The sequence below is a fragment of the Microtus pennsylvanicus genome, chromosome 3 (genome assembly GCF_037038515.1).
Source record: "Microtus pennsylvanicus isolate mMicPen1 chromosome 3, mMicPen1.hap1, whole genome shotgun sequence".
Classification (NCBI taxonomy): domain Eukaryota; kingdom Metazoa; phylum Chordata; class Mammalia; order Rodentia; family Cricetidae; genus Microtus; species Microtus pennsylvanicus.
The window spans coordinates 141591787-141607175 of NC_134581.1; the positions used below are offsets into that span (position 1 = coordinate 141591787).

General features: G+C 42.2%; 1 protein-coding gene across 4 annotated transcripts in view; it reads left to right on the top strand.

Annotated features, from left to right (window-relative positions):
- Rnf38 (ring finger protein 38) overlaps positions 1-15389 on the top strand; it is a 91831-nt gene that overhangs the window by 23350 nt on the left and 53092 nt on the right. For 3 of the 4 annotated variants that reach the window (XM_075967323.1, XM_075967322.1, XM_075967321.1), the window contains exon 2: positions 13577-13647. In XM_075967323.1, the coding sequence (XP_075823438.1) occupies positions 13577-13647 (71 nt within the window). Of the gene's footprint in view, positions 1-13576; positions 13648-13768; positions 13853-15389 lie in introns of those variants that run through there. The other variant, XM_075967329.1, reaches the window with a different exon arrangement.

The following is a 15389-nucleotide window of genomic DNA, read 5'->3' on the forward strand; positions in this document are numbered from 1 at the left end:
AAATGGAATCTGAAAAATATGTACTTTGATGAACAGTATCAGTGCTTTATTCCTTTTTTATGACCAAAAATATTCATTATATGTATTGATCACATTTTATCCAGCCACCCATCAATTAATGAACATAAAGATCTTAGCCACTGTTGGACTCTTGTGAGTAATGCTACTGCAAGCATTTGTGAATGTATGTTTCATTTTTCATGTGTGCTTGTACGACATGCTTAGGAGTAAAATTACTAGGTTAAGGTTTTTAACCCTGAGGAGGTGCCAAACTCCCAACACATTTGTGCAATTGTGTACTTCCTTTACCAGCACATGAAGGTTCTATTTCTTTCTCCTTTCTTTCCTTCTCTCTTTCTGTCTGTCTCTCTCCTTTCTTTTTGTTATTGTTTTTCTGAGACAGGGTTTCTCTTTGTAGCCCTGGCTGTCCTGGATTCACGCTGTAGGCCAGGCTGGTCTCGAACTCAGATCCACCTGCTTCTGCCTCCCAAGTGCTGGGATTAAAGGTGTGTGCTAACACCACCTGGCTTTGTATTCTTTAATAACTAATGATTTTGAGGATCTTGCATGTGTTATTGGTTCACTTAGATGAAGACTTTCTAAGTTTTTGTTGGGAGCAGAGCTAAAAGTATTATTTTTATTCCTCATAATTTCAAGGCAAGTATTTTAGTGCCTCTCTATTTCTCTACTGTCTTTACTTTTTTTCTTTGTAAATATCATTTGGAGATCTTATTTATCCTCTTTTTTTCATGATACATATGCTTTTTTGAAGATGAGTTTTTAAATGCCTCATGCCATTTATGTAGCCAGATTTACAAGTATTTGAATTCAAATGTATTTTCATTTGTTTTGGTTCTCTCTCTCTCTCTCTCTCTCTCCCTCCCTCCCTCCCTCCCTCCCTCCCTCCCTCTCTCTCTCTCTCTTTCTTTCTTTCTTTCTTTCTGATCATTTTTTTGAGACAGGGTTTCTCTTAGCTATCCTGGAACTCACTCTGTAGGCCAGGTTGGTCTTGACTCAGAAGTCCTTGCATCTCTCTCCGGAGTGCTGGGATTACAGGTATGCTCTTCGCTCCCCTCCCCCTTCCTTCCTTCCTTCCCTTAGATAGAGTCAATGCAAATTAGTCCATTTGGAAAGTACTGCATTTTCCAGGATCTGGTTTCCACAGAATCTGTATACAGGTTACTTGAAGAGGTGATCTGTATGACTCATATTCCAATGCAAACATGATCCCTAAGATATGATTAAGATTTGTATTTCAAGCAGGTGCGGTGGCACCTTCCTTTAATCTCAGCTCTCAAGAGGCAGAGGCAGGTGAATTTCTGAGTTTGAGGCCAGAATCTCTGGTCTTTATATTGAGTTCCAGGAAAACGAGGTCTGCACAGCAAGAGTGTTTTAGTGACATAATCATAAACACCATTTTCTCATAACTTGTCTGGTATTACAAGGTAACTTTTTTTTTGGTATGGTTACCCTTTGAAGAACAGACTAAGAAAGGCTGTTTGCAGAGAATGACTTCACGTGTTTCTTGGTGAATAAAGGGAGAGCAAGGTTATGTAATTGGAAGAACTGCTCAGTCCTAGAGCATTAGCACATTGCCTTTGTCCTGATGGAATGTGAAGAAACCATGGCTAGGGGTGAAGTCAGCTGGGGAGGGTGCTTTTGCCTAGCACGAATATGGCCCTGGATTGGAAGGTACTGTTTGAAGCGCGAGGCTTGGTAGAGCAGGGCGAGGTGAGATTATTTACCTGCTTCCTGGTTGAAACTGGGAAAAAAAAATTGGCTAAGTCAGAAACAGGCTGTTAGCCATCTTCAGCCCGTCAACTTGGCCCTTTCTCCTTCCCTGAAACTGCTCTTTACTGCCTTCACTGATGCTGAGTCACCAGCTGAGGGACACCGGGCCACTTCTGGATAGCTGTCTCTGTCTGTTTAATTTATTCAGGGTTTCTATCTGTCCTGGAACTCATGGAGATCCACCTGCCTCTGTCTCTCAAGGTGTGTGCTACCATGCCCAGCTTCATCTATCTGTTTGTATGCACATGCATGCATGTGGAAGTTAGATGAAAAGTTGCAGAAGTCAGAACTTCCCACCATGTAGGTTCTGGAGATTAAACTCAAGCCATCAGACTTGGTGGAAGACCCTTTATTAATCTTCAGACTCAGCCCTTAGTTAACCTTCTTCTTCCCAAGTGCTGGGGTCAGAGGTGTTTTCCACCACATTCAGTTCTCTCAGTTTTGTATAAAATTTTCGATGGTCTCTTCTCCCCATCTTTTTCTCATTCTTAGGACTTGGGCCTGTGCCCTCATCTCTTTTCTATGTTCTTTTTCTAGACGATAGCATTTGTTTCCAGGGATATAAATACCACTTATATACTGCGAATTTTCAAATTTGTATTTTACAAGAAATTCATACTTAACATGTCCCAAACTATTATTATCCAGGCAGACTACCTACTTCCTAGTGTTTTTCATCAGAATATGGGACTCAGTTGCTTAAGCTGGAAATCTGGGAATTGTTTTGGCAACTGCAATATTCTTTTGTTTTGTTTTGTTTTTTGTTTTTCGAGACAGGGTTTCTCTGTGGTTTTGGAGCCTGTCCTGGAACTAGCTCTTGTAGACCAGGCTGGTCTCGAACTCACAGAGATCCGCCTGTCTCTACGCCTGTCTCTGCCTCCCGAGTGCTGGGATTAAAGGCGTGCGCCACCACCACTCGGCGAACTGCAATATTCTTGTATTCACATCACATCATTCTCCAAGTCCTTTTCATTGCACCTCACAAGCCAACAAGGTGGTTCAGTGTGTAAAGGGGCTGGTCCCTAAGCCTGATAACCTGTCCTGATGACTTGTGTTGGCTACCTGGAACTCTTGTGGTAGGAGGAAAGAACTGACTGCCAACAAGTTGTCCTCAGACCTTTACATGTGGCATGTACGAGAATATAAAAACTGCAGGGATTGGGGATGTGTGCCTGTGAGGAAGGAAGATAGTAGGACCCAGGCCAGCCGGGACTCTGTATCCCTCCATTCCATCTCTCTTCGAACTATAGCAGTAGCCATTTACGGGTCCACGTACCACTCTATGGTCTCCATCTTCTGCTGATAGCCAGGGAGAGCTTTTAAAAGAATGAGTCACATGCCCACTTAAGACTTCCAGAGCTCCCCACTGCGTTTGAACTTACCGAATATTTTTCTGCCCCCTTCCCCCAAATTTGAGACCTTAGCTCTTGTTCATTCTTAAGCTCTTACCGGGCCTCCCAAACCTCCTTTCCTCCTGCCCCCCTTCCCCTTGACTATCTTCTCATTTCCCTCCCTCTTGTGGTTCTGAGTATTGAATCCAGCGCCTTTTTGCCTTCTAGACAGTGTGCTATCACTGGTCTATATCCCTAGTCCTCAGTTTTTTCCTCTTTCTCTTCTTGACAGAGCAGTGTGTGGGAGAACAGTATATACTCCTAAACACAGAGCCATTTCTCCAGCCCTGGTGTTGTTCACATTTGTTCACTGGTGGATGAGAACATGCTTTTTGTTCATCAGCATAAATAGAAATCCTAGTTTTCTTTCCTGTTTCTGTGATAAAGTACCTTGATAAGGCAACTTAAGGGAGAAGGAGTTTATTTCACATGATAGCCACAGTCAGAAGCAGAGCAGAGGGAATTAATGTGCTTGTGCTGGCTCTCAGCTCACTTTCCTCACTTAGAAACTCCCTGTGCCCCAGGGAATGGTGGTGCTACCTATAGTGGGTACGTTTTCTTCCTCAGTGAACACAATCAGGAGAATCTCCTGTAGACACATTCCCACAGGTCAATGTCTACACAGTCCTTCTGAGATTCAGTTCATAGGTTGTTTCAAGTTGACAAAACATTATAAAACCTTGAAAAACTGATATGTAGAGGATTTAAGATCAGTATATAATAACAAGAGGTGGGTAGCGTATGTCTGTAATTGAAGCACTTAGTAGGTTGAGGCGGAAGAATCCTGAACTGGTAGGAGAGCCCTCTTTCTGTCTCTCATCGCAAACTAGAAGGATAGAGCTCCTACCCTGCCTGTCTCTGTCTCTGTCTCTCATACACACACACACACACACACACACACACAGAGAGAGAGAGAGAGAGAGAGAGAGAGAGAGAGAGAGAGAGAGAGAGAGAGAGAGAGAGGGGAGGGAGAAGTTGATGTTTATAAGGGTTTAAAGAAGAGTGCCTGAGGAGTTGGTGAGACGGCTGAGAGGATGACACTCTCTGCTAAGCTGGAAGACCTGAGTTCAATCCCAGGACCCAAGTTCACCTCTGACCTGCACACTCACCTATACATGTGTAAGCAAGCTGTAAATAAAATGTACTAAAAATTAAAATAAAAAATAGTTGCTAGATGGTGAGATGGTCTGTGAAGGCTCCTACTATCTCTTGATGACGCAGACCGAGTTTAAGACACAGAACCCATGTAAAGATGGAAGGAAAGAACTAATTCCGCAAGTTTACCTCTGACTTCTAATGTGCACTATGGCATGAGTGCCAACACACGCACACAAAATAATAATGAAAGTTTGCAAAAAAAGGAAAAAAGCATTGAAGTGCCTGCAGTCATATATTTGTGTACGACACATAAAACTATAGTTTTTCTAGAGTTTCAAAATGCATGGAAATCATATCTGTTTATGATACAGTTATAGCACTTAGTATGGAAATTTGGAAGTATGGAGGATACATCTTTATCTGTCACCCAGAACTGAAAATTCTATTCATCTGCATCTCCACCCACTCCTTCAACCTTACTCTGTGTTTTGAAGCAAATTCAGATATCATGTCACCCATCTAGAAATATGTCAGTGTGTGTCTCTAAGAGTATATACTACTATAGTGTCACACTCTAAGCGTTTGTTTCACTACATACCCACTAGCATGGCTGTAAAAGACAGACCAGTGTTAGTGAAGATGCCGTGAAGTAAGCATTCCAGCTGCTTATGGTGGGTGAAGTGGCGCAGCCGCTTTGGGAAGAGTTGAGCAGTTCCTCAGGAGACTAAGCAGTTACTGTGACCAGTAATTCCGCTCGTAGGTGTGTAGACAGGAAAATTGAAAGTGCAATTTTATGTAAAAATGAATGTTTGCAGAATCATTTAATAGCCTGGATGTCTATCAGCTAGTGACTAGATATTCCAAGATGTGGTATGTTTATTCTATGGAATATTATTTATAAAACAAACAAGGCCTTTGATACGTGCTACAACATGGATAAATTTTGAAACTTGCTAAATGGAAGAAACCAGGCACAAAACCTCCGCTCTCTCACATGCTTTTCTTAATATAAAATGTCCCAAATAGGTAAATCTGCTGTGGCAGAAATATCTGCAGAGAAGAGGTTGGATGACTGGCAGTGGGGTGAGGAAAATACTCTTAAATTAGCTGTGAGCAGTGTGTAGCTATGAATGCACATAGCAAACCAGTGAAGCTTAGCAGGGTGAATTTTTATGATGTGTCAATTACATCTCAGTAAAATTTTAAATGTTAATAATGGTTAAGTCAGGCATGGTGACTCACACCTATAATCTCAGCACTTGGTAAATTGAGGCAGAAGAATTATAGAGAATTCCAAGCCAGCCTGCTGTACAGTGTACTGTCTTTCTGTAGGAGTGCCGGGATCACAGACATGCACTGCCATGTAGCACGAATAATAAAAACCCAGAGATTAGCTCTTACCTCTACCTCAGATCTAAATGGCAGACCTGCCTCCATGAATCCTCAGACTGAGACTGAGCGTGAGACCTGTCTCCTCCTGTTTTATACTCCTCTCTAGTGCTGGGATTAAAGGCGTGCACCACCTCCTTAACCTATTAGTTAGCTATGGCTAACTAGTGTGGCTGCTGGGATTAAATGTGTGCGCCACCACTGCCTGGCCTGTATGGCTGACTAGTGTGGCTAGCTTTGCACTCTGATCTTCAGGCAAGCTTTATTTATTAAAACACAAATAAAATATTACTATACTGCTGTCCTGACTTTATATAAGTCCTTGAGCACTTTACTCACTGAGTCATCTTCCAAACCCAATGTCTAGGTTTGTTAGTATATAGATGTGTTCTGTTTTTGTGGTACTGAAGATTGGATTTAAGGCCTTGCACTTGTTTCTTTTTTAAATATTTATTTATTTATTATGTATACAATATTTTGTCTGCATGTATGTCTGCAGGCCAGAGGAGGGCACCGGACCTCATTACAGATGGTTGTGAGCCACCATGTGGTTGCCGGGAATTGAACTCAGGACCTTTGGAAGAGCAGGCAATACTCTTAACCTCTGAGCCATCTCTCCAGCCCCCAGGCCTTGCACTTGTTAAGTAGGTGCTGGACCATTATGCTACATTTCTTGACTTCCTAGCTTATATTTATTATACAAAGTATTTTCATATATTCATTGTACTTTGATCTTTTCTACCCTCTACTTCCTTCTCCTCTTCTCCCAGGCCCCAAATAGTTCCCTCACTACTTTCATGGCCTTTAAAAGCACAGTCTTTGTTTCACATATGATAGAAAATATATTTTACTGAGGTTGTCTTATTTTGCTTAATATAATGATCTTCAGGTCCATCCATTTTCCCCAAATTGAATGAGTTTTGATTAGGACTTTGTCTATCTGCCTCCCCCCCCCCCCCGTGTTCACTCTGTGTGTGTGTGTTTGTGTGCGCGCACACGCACGCACGCATGTATGCATATGGTACCAGAGTTTACCTTGGGAGCCATCCACCTTATTTTTCAAACAGTCTGTGCCCGGCTAGCATAGAAAGCTAATCCTAGGGATCTGTTTGTCTTTGCCTCCCCAGTGTGACCTCACACCTGGCTTTTTCTGTGAGGTCTGGAGATCAATTTGGTCCTTATACTTTTGCAGCAAGCACTTTACCAGCTGAACTATCTCCTCATAAGTTTGACTTTTTGGAATGGTCTTAACTTTGTAGCCCATGCTGGCCTTGACCTTGAAGCAATCCTCTTATTTCAGCTTCCCTATTGCAGAGAATACAGGTGTAGGCCAGTATACTTAGCAATCTTACTTCATAACCCAGGCTGGTCTTGAACTCATGGAGTCATCATACCCCAGCCTTCCAAATGCTGAGATTATGAACAGGGGCCACAACGCCTGGTTTTCTTTTGTGTTATTGAGAATAGCCACTGTGAGTGGGGTGAGTTGGAATCCGAGTGTTATTTTTTTTGAGGTTTCATGCAACAGGGTCTAATGATAGCCTAGATTGTCCTTGAGCTTCTATCCTCCAGCCTCAGCTTCCCCAAGGCTGGGATTCTAGATGTGTGCCACTCAGTCCAGTTCTCAGGTTCTTACCTATCTCAGTCTGACCTTGAACTCTGGGCCACGCGCGCGCCTCTACCTCCGCAGTGCTGCTACCACACACACGAAACACCAGAGCTCAAACGTAGGGCTTTGCATCGTGGCAAGCACTCTACTAATTAACTATATCCCAGTCCTCAGCTTAGTTTTAATTTGCGATTTCCCCATGACTAAAGATGTTGAACATTTTTTTCTTTTTTGCTTTTATGGTCTATTTATGTTTCTTTTGAGAAGCATCTGTGTATTGCTTAAATTATTTTTTATTGAAGCAAAAATTTTAAAGTTCTCCATGTATTTTGTATATTAATTCCCTGATGGATGAATAGCTGGTAAAACTTTTCTCTTGGTCTGTAGGCTGTCTGTTCACTTCTGATGGTCTCCTTTGCTGTGCAGAAACTGTTGAATTTGCTGTCGTCCCCATTTACCAGTTCCCGCTATTATTATTTTTATTTCCCGTCCTCTATCCTGAAATGTTTTTCTGTCTCTGAACATTTTGAATTGATTTAAAATGAAGCATTCTAAATTATTTTTGAATTAGATAGGAATTTAATTTTAGTCTTCTTCATATCTAGTTTTCCAGCACTGTTCCAGGGAAGCTAGGAAGAGACTAGCTTCCCCCCAGTGGATGTGCTTTCTCCTTTTGTTGAGAATCAGATAGCTAGAGTTGTCTTGATTTATTTCTTTCCCATTAGCTCATATTTCACGTTCTGTGTCTGTACCATGCTGTACTTACTACTACAGTTCTGTGGTATAGTTCAAAAATAAGGTATTGTGTTTCCTCTAGTGCTGTTCTTTCTGCTCGTGGTTGTTGGCTATTTGGAGTCATGGGTGCTAATATATGAATTTAAAGCTAAAAATAAAAAAAATGTCATGAAACAAATCTTTTTCTGTCAAAGACATTCTTTAGAGTTGGACATTATCCATTATTTTAACTTTTGGGAGACCGAGGAAGAATCCCAATGTGGGCTACATAACAATAACCTGTCTCAGCCAGGCAGTGGTGACACACCTTTAATCCCAGCACTTTGGGAGGCAGAGGTAGGTGGATCTCTGTGAGTTCGAGTCCAGCCTGGTCTGCAAGAACTAGTTCCAGGACAGGCTCCAAAGCTTCAGAGAAACCCTGTCTCGAAAAACCAAAAAAAACCAAACAAACAAACAAAAAAAAAACATAGGAATGATGTTCTGTGTGTACTGATAGTCTCAGCATTTGGAGAAGAAGAAGCTGATCACCATCAAGGCCAGCCACTCAGTATCCCTACCGGAAACAAAACAAAGAAAGGGCCCAGTAGTAGATCACTTGCTGAGCAAACACAACCCCTACAATCATTCCTCAGTTAACTATCCCCACACACACCCAAAATTGGGGATCATTTGGTACCAGACTGAAACTCATTAATTTTGAATCTTAGGTAAAACGATGATTACTAAGTCAGTGACATAGTCACTAATTTAGATTCCTTTTTTTTTCTTTACACATTTTCCCTAACTTCATTTTTTAAAGTTTGTATGAGTCTAGTTATCAGTCTTTAAGCATGCTCTTTATTTTCTATGGTGGCAGTTAAGACTAAACCACTGCTAAGCGGTCACTCTACTGCCCAGCTCATGCTCCACACCACAGTGGGTTTTTGAGGGCAAGTGAAAGGTTCATTATGCAGATGCTGTTTCTATTCTAATATTTAGGGAAGGTGAAACTGCCTGCCCTCTGTTCCTGTCATGGGCAGCCTTGACACTCTCTCGCCACCTGGTGGCAGCATATCATAACTTGAAAGTTACTAAGTCTATAGTTTTTTAAAAAGGACATTTGTGAAGCGAAGTTATTGAATGATACAGGTTTTCTGTTTGAGATAATGAAAATGCCTTGAAAATAGCAGCGCAGCTGTTCACACACATTATGGATATAATTAATACCCCTGTATTATGCATTCTCAGTGGTTAAATTGGTAAAGTTGATGTTTTATGGTGTAACCGTTTAAAAACAAGGACTTAACAATGTTTGATAGCATATAAATAAATAGGATTGAGTAGTGTGGCTTTGGTGGAAAGAAATGCCGTGTCCACTGCTATGTACTGTCTAGGGAGGAGAGCAGACCAGGCTTAAGTCAGTGACTTTCACAGGATCTCAAGCAGCAGAACCTTCATAGCATGACCATATAAGAGTCCCTCTGACACAGTGAGAAGTCTGGAGAACTCCTCACCCGCCAATTCAGAGAGTAGGACACACTCTAAATTTTTGAACATGGGTATTCTTAGCAGCAGCAGAACCATTCCTCTGTTTGCCTTGTCCTCCTTTTCCACATTACTTGAAAACATATGGTATTTCATTATTTTATGTGTATGGTTGTTTTGCTTGCATGTATGCCTGTGCATACTAAATATACATGTTCTTGGCATATTAGTGCTAGGTTCATCAAAGAATTCTTCCATTAACATTTAATATGCATTTATACTACCTGCCTTCTTGGGTGTTCAGTAGTGTGCCTGAATCCTATTCACTGGATGACAGGAACATCTCGTTATGACAACCATTATTTTCCTAGGATGTAGCCCCATGTACAAAGATGTACTGTATCATAAATCATATATCAACCTAATCAAATGCTTAAAAATAATTCTCAAGGTCTGTTAGAGGTCTCAGCAGGGCAGGGCAGGGCAGCTGCCATTAAGCCTGAAGACCTGGCTTTAACCCCAGGACCCATAGGATGAAAAGAGAGACCCGACTCCAGGTTATTATCTGACCCCTACGTGTACAGCCCAGCGTTCGTGTGTGTTTGTGCGCATGTGCACACTTGTACAACATACAATTTTCAGTGCTGCATTTTTATTTCTATTTGAAAATTAATACACAAATTTTATAAATTGATCATTTTTCTTCATTAGTCGGGCGGTGGTGGCGCATGCCTTTAATCCCAGCACTCAGGAGGCAGAGGCAGGCGGATCTCTGTGAGTTAGAGACCAGCCTGGTCTACAGAGCTAGTTCCAGGACAGGCTCCAAAACCACAGAGAAACCCTGTCTCGAAAAGCCAAAAAAAAAAATTTATGATACAAAAAGTCAGATTTGTGGGAGCCTTTAACACATTAATAACTTTCTATTGACTTACTTTACCCTGTATTAAGTGAAATATCCTTGTCTTATAAGGCATTCCTAATCTGTACCAGTTTCTGCTCATGACTAGTGGTGCTGTAGAAAAAAATAATTCTGCCAAAAACCCCATCATTAACCAATTACAAGTATTTATAGAGTAAATTTAGGTATTGAATGGTTTTTCAAGTAGTTCAGGCTGGCGTCAAATTTGCTATGTGGTCAAGGATGACCTTCAGCTCCTTGATGCATTCTGGGTGTTGTGACAGGTCTGTTTCTGCTTGAAGCAGTCACATGCTGGTTTTGGATGAGGAAATAGGAACTTTCAGGGGAATGTGGGAAATAATACAAACATGCATGGTGTTGTAGATGTGCTGGGCCATGTGATGAACACCTTACATGTTCAGGTCAGTCTCTCTTCGCCCTCTACCCTCACTTTTTACAACTGGGTCTCGCTGCATAGCCCAAGCTGGCCTTGGAACTTTGGATCCTCTTGCCTCTTCAAGTGCTGGGATCACAGGTGTCTCCCATCATGCCCAGTGTACCTTTCATTTTAAAAATGTACACTGAGTTATAGAGGGTTGATTTGAGCACTGCTGGTCAGTTGTGGGGCTAGACTATTTGTACCGAGATATTACTTTATGGAACAGATTTAGTAAAAACAGCCGGGCGGTGGTGGCACACGCCTTTAATTCCAGCACTTGGGAGGCAGAGGCAGGTGGATCTCTGTGAGTTCGAGACCAGCCTGGTCTACAAGAGCTAGTTCCAGGACAGGCTCCAAAACCACAGAGAAACCCTGTCTCAAAAAAAAAAAAGTAAAAAGAAGATAGCTTACTCTGTGTCCGGGGATAGGGCTAGTGCTTGTTCAGTTAACTTTCCCTCTTGTTTTATTTTTCCTTGTAATAATTGTGATTTTATGAGTCCAGTATCAATCAATCTCTGATGACTGGAATGAATATTCAGTCAACCAGCATATACTTCTCCTGAGAAGTCACTGTAAGGAAGGTTTTGCTGACGTCTGTATAGCGCCTAATATAATTTCTCATGGTGACTAGGACACGACAGTGCCGGGGTGTGGTCTGGGGCAGTAGACTGGCGCTGGAGGTCTTAGGACTTGTCCATCCTCACTCTGCCTTTGGTGTCCTGTGGCCCCCACTGTAGTCAGCTTAAACTAGTAGAGGTAGATTGGTGAGCTGACATCTAGCACTGCTGAGTTGCACGTAGGCTTGCAAAATTTCAGTGAAGAAACTCCTCCCTCAGTGCTCCCAGCCAAGAACTAGGTAAGGATTGGTGTCTCGATAGTAGTGTCCGCTCTGGGACAGTGCCTCAGTGGGCCAGGTGCTTGCCACACAAGCCCCACAAGCTGAGATTGAACCTCGGACCCATGTGAAGGTATTTTCTGTGGAGCTGGGTTAGTGGTCATGCATTCCTTTGACCTATTTTTATCGTGGGCAGTTTTTATTTTTCATTTCAGTTATAACAGACGGTTTTGCTGAAAATAATAGTCAGGGTTGGCAGTTGAGTCAGAACTTGAAATACATCTGCCAGGTCCTCCTGGCTTTTAAAGTTTCGGTTGAATAATCTGCTGGGGATTGAACCTGGGTCCTCTGGAAAAGCAGTCGGTGCTCTTCAATTGCCAGGGGATATTTCCAGCCCTGGCTTGAAATAATTTTGTAGCAGATTACCTGCTTATAATGATAACTAATTGTTGAGCCTTAATGTGTCTCTGGAACTAAGTGACTATTGTATTTTGTATATAAATGATAAAGACAGAATTGCTTGGCTTCCCTTTTCATTGTGAACATGGAATGGTGTTGGTGTTTCCTCACACGGGGGTGGGGGACTCTCTTCCATTGCTTTCATCTCTGCCTAGGGTTGTCTCGCAGCTGCACACATTTTTTTTGTCCTGCTCCTTTTGTGTCATTAGGGGTTTTACCACATGACTCATTGTTAATCCACCCCCCCCCCCAGCTGTACCTCGCTGCTCACTCCTATGCCTGTGGACAGTCCATAATAGTATGTTTACTCTCCATTCATGACTTTATGTTTAACACCAGCTTTTCAGAAGATTGGGCCAGGCTGTGTGCTTGAGATACAGCTCAGTGAGAGCACTTGCCTAGAGTGCATGAGGCCTGTGTACACTCCCTAGCAATAAAAGCACATTAACCCCCCCTCCACACACACATGCCGCACACACACCTAACACATGTACACACATAGATTTTTTTTTCCAGCTGGCCTAGAATTCCATGTATAGACTAGATTGGTCTGGTGTGACCTTCCTGTTTCTGCATTTTTTCTTCGTTGAAATTATGTATTCAAAACAAAATCCTCTACTTTTTTCTAAGACTTCTTTTTCTTCCTTCCTTCCTTTTTTTAAAGACCGAGTCTAACTATATAGCCTTGGCTAGCCAGGAACTCTTTATGTAGACTAGACTGGCCTCAAACTCATAGTATTCCACCTGCCTCTGCCTCCCAGTTGCTGTGTTTGAGGTTGTGCGCCATCATGCCTAGCAATACTTGAAATCTTATTTGACATGGGCTTAAAAAAGAAATTCTCCTGTCTCAAAGACTCCTTTGTCCCTTTGTCCTTTGTCTTTGAACTCTTGATCTTTCTACTTTAGTTCCCAAAGTTCATGTGCCATTAAGCCTGGGTAAATTGTATTTTATATGTTATATTTATAGGGTCAGCCTCAAGGTATGTGTAAACCAAACAGGAATGCAATTATAGTCTTCATCAGTAGGGTTTGCCTTACTGATGTGTTTACTTAGGGGTCTCACTTGGGAAGTAAACCTTGCCGTGCTCAGAGTGATGGGGCAGGGTTGCCAGCCAGGCTTCAGTTCCACGTCTTCTCGCTGCTGCTTTTTGTGGATCGGTGTCTGGTTCTTCCTTCTGTGAAGAAGCCACAAATAGGGCCCACAGATTGCTGAGTGGGTAAGATGACTGCCTGAGCTTGGTCCCTGGGACCCACATGTGGGAGGAGAACCTGGTCCTACAGGTTGTTGTCTGGCCTCCGTGCACTCATGGACTTACACATGTAGCTTTTGAAAATCCATAAGTAATCTTGTCCTACTGCTTACGAGCTTGTTTAAGGACTAAATGGGATACTTGACATAAGTCTATTGGTAAAGCAGTTTAATGTAAGGAATGACTGCTGCTTAACTCTCCCTTCCTTTTCTCCGTAGGTAGTGTTGGTGCTTCTTTTCAGTGCCGGTCCGTCCATCACGACCACATTTGTCATGATGACAGTGACAAGGTGAGGTCCTTGTTGATGTCTGCCACCGTGGAAATGCATGCCACCCTGATTGTCCTGCTGGATTCACCTGTGTGACTGTGGACCTCGAGCCCCTGGGGTGACTTGAGGGTATAATGTTGAGACGCAGAGTACAGATGGTCCTGCTGGTTTATGTGTCGGATTATTGGACTGCTCCAGAACACCTGCAGCTCAACCCCCAGAAGAGGTGCTCCTGCCTAGTCTCCAGGTCCCTGTTGTGTCTCTGTCCTTCCTCTTTCTCTGCATAGGCTGGACATGAGGCTTATTTTAACAAGGAAACATGTGCTCTCTCTGAGTAGTTAGCAGTTCATGTGTCTCTAGTTGGAAGAATCATAGACATTCCAAATTTGTTTCACTTTTATAGTTGCTTATACATTGTCATCACTTTTGTCTTTATTTTTAAATGTGATGGGTGTGTGTGCACGCATGTGCAGGCTTGTGCATGTCACTTTAAGTGTGTAAAGGTCATAGGAAAACTGGGGTGTTGGTCCTCATCATCCACTTTATTTGAATTGAGATTTCTTGTTCACCACTCTGTATGCTCCTACATCTCAGCTTCCCTCTTGCTGAGGGACAGCTTAGATTGGAGACATGTGCCTCTGTCCAGATTTATGTGGGTTCTGCAGAGTCAAACTCTGGACCTCACTGTTAGCCACTGGTTTGATTTTGGATCTAGGGTCTAATGGCTGGAACTTGCAGCAGTCCTCCTTATCTTACCAAGCGCTGGGCCATTCGTGCCCTCTGCACCTGCTTTCTTTTTATACTTTACCTAATTCTATTATGGTTTACTTTTGTTCCCAAAGCCTAATCTTGGTTATTGAGAATATAACCTGATTCTTCAGGGTGGTTTGTGTCTGTGTGTGTGCTCGTTTATCTGTTTACTACTTTGGGCCAGAGTTTTTTCTTTCTTTCTTTTTTTAAAGATTTATTTATTTGTTATGTATACAACTTTTCTTCCACCAGATCTCATTATAGATGGCTATGAGCCACCATGTGGTTGCTGGGAATTGAACTCAGGACCTCTGGAAGAGCAGTCAGTGCTCTTAACCTCTGAGCCATCTCTCCAGCCCCAAGTTTTTTCATTTTAAAATCATGTCCAAATTAATGGTGGTTTGTTTCATTGTAGGTTGTATTTTGTTTTTGTTTTAGGCAAGGTCTCACTAGCCGTGGTACTGTTCTGAGACTTTTATGAAAGACCAGGGTTGGCCTTGAATTCACACTTCCCAAGTTCTGGGATTAAAGATTTGAGATATCATGCCTGCCAGTTGTGTTCTTTTTATCGCTAACAAAACCTGCTTTTAGGTGAGTTTAGTGATGGGTATCTGTAATTCCGGAATTTAATAGGTAGAAATAAGAGGATTCAAGGACTTCTCTACTTTATAGCAAGTTCTAAGCCACCTGGGCTATGCAAGACCTTTATAATATCAAAAATAAAAGGGAAAAAAAAAAGACTGAGACACTTGCCTTGGGGCCTTTCTAGTGTCCCTTCCAGCAGATTTCTGTGGTCTGGATGTGTCCGGAATATCTGCTGCTCATCTGGATGAGATTAAATTTAGATTTTCACCCTCAGTTCCAAAGGCTTTTTCTATTTCCTGTGTTTCTGTGCGTGGATGTAGCTGTGCATGGATGCATTGGATGCATTGGTAGCTGCCAGGAGAGACCCAAATGATCGTCTTTATTTTGATCAAGAACCTGCTCCCCTGTTGGAGATAAGAAATTAATTA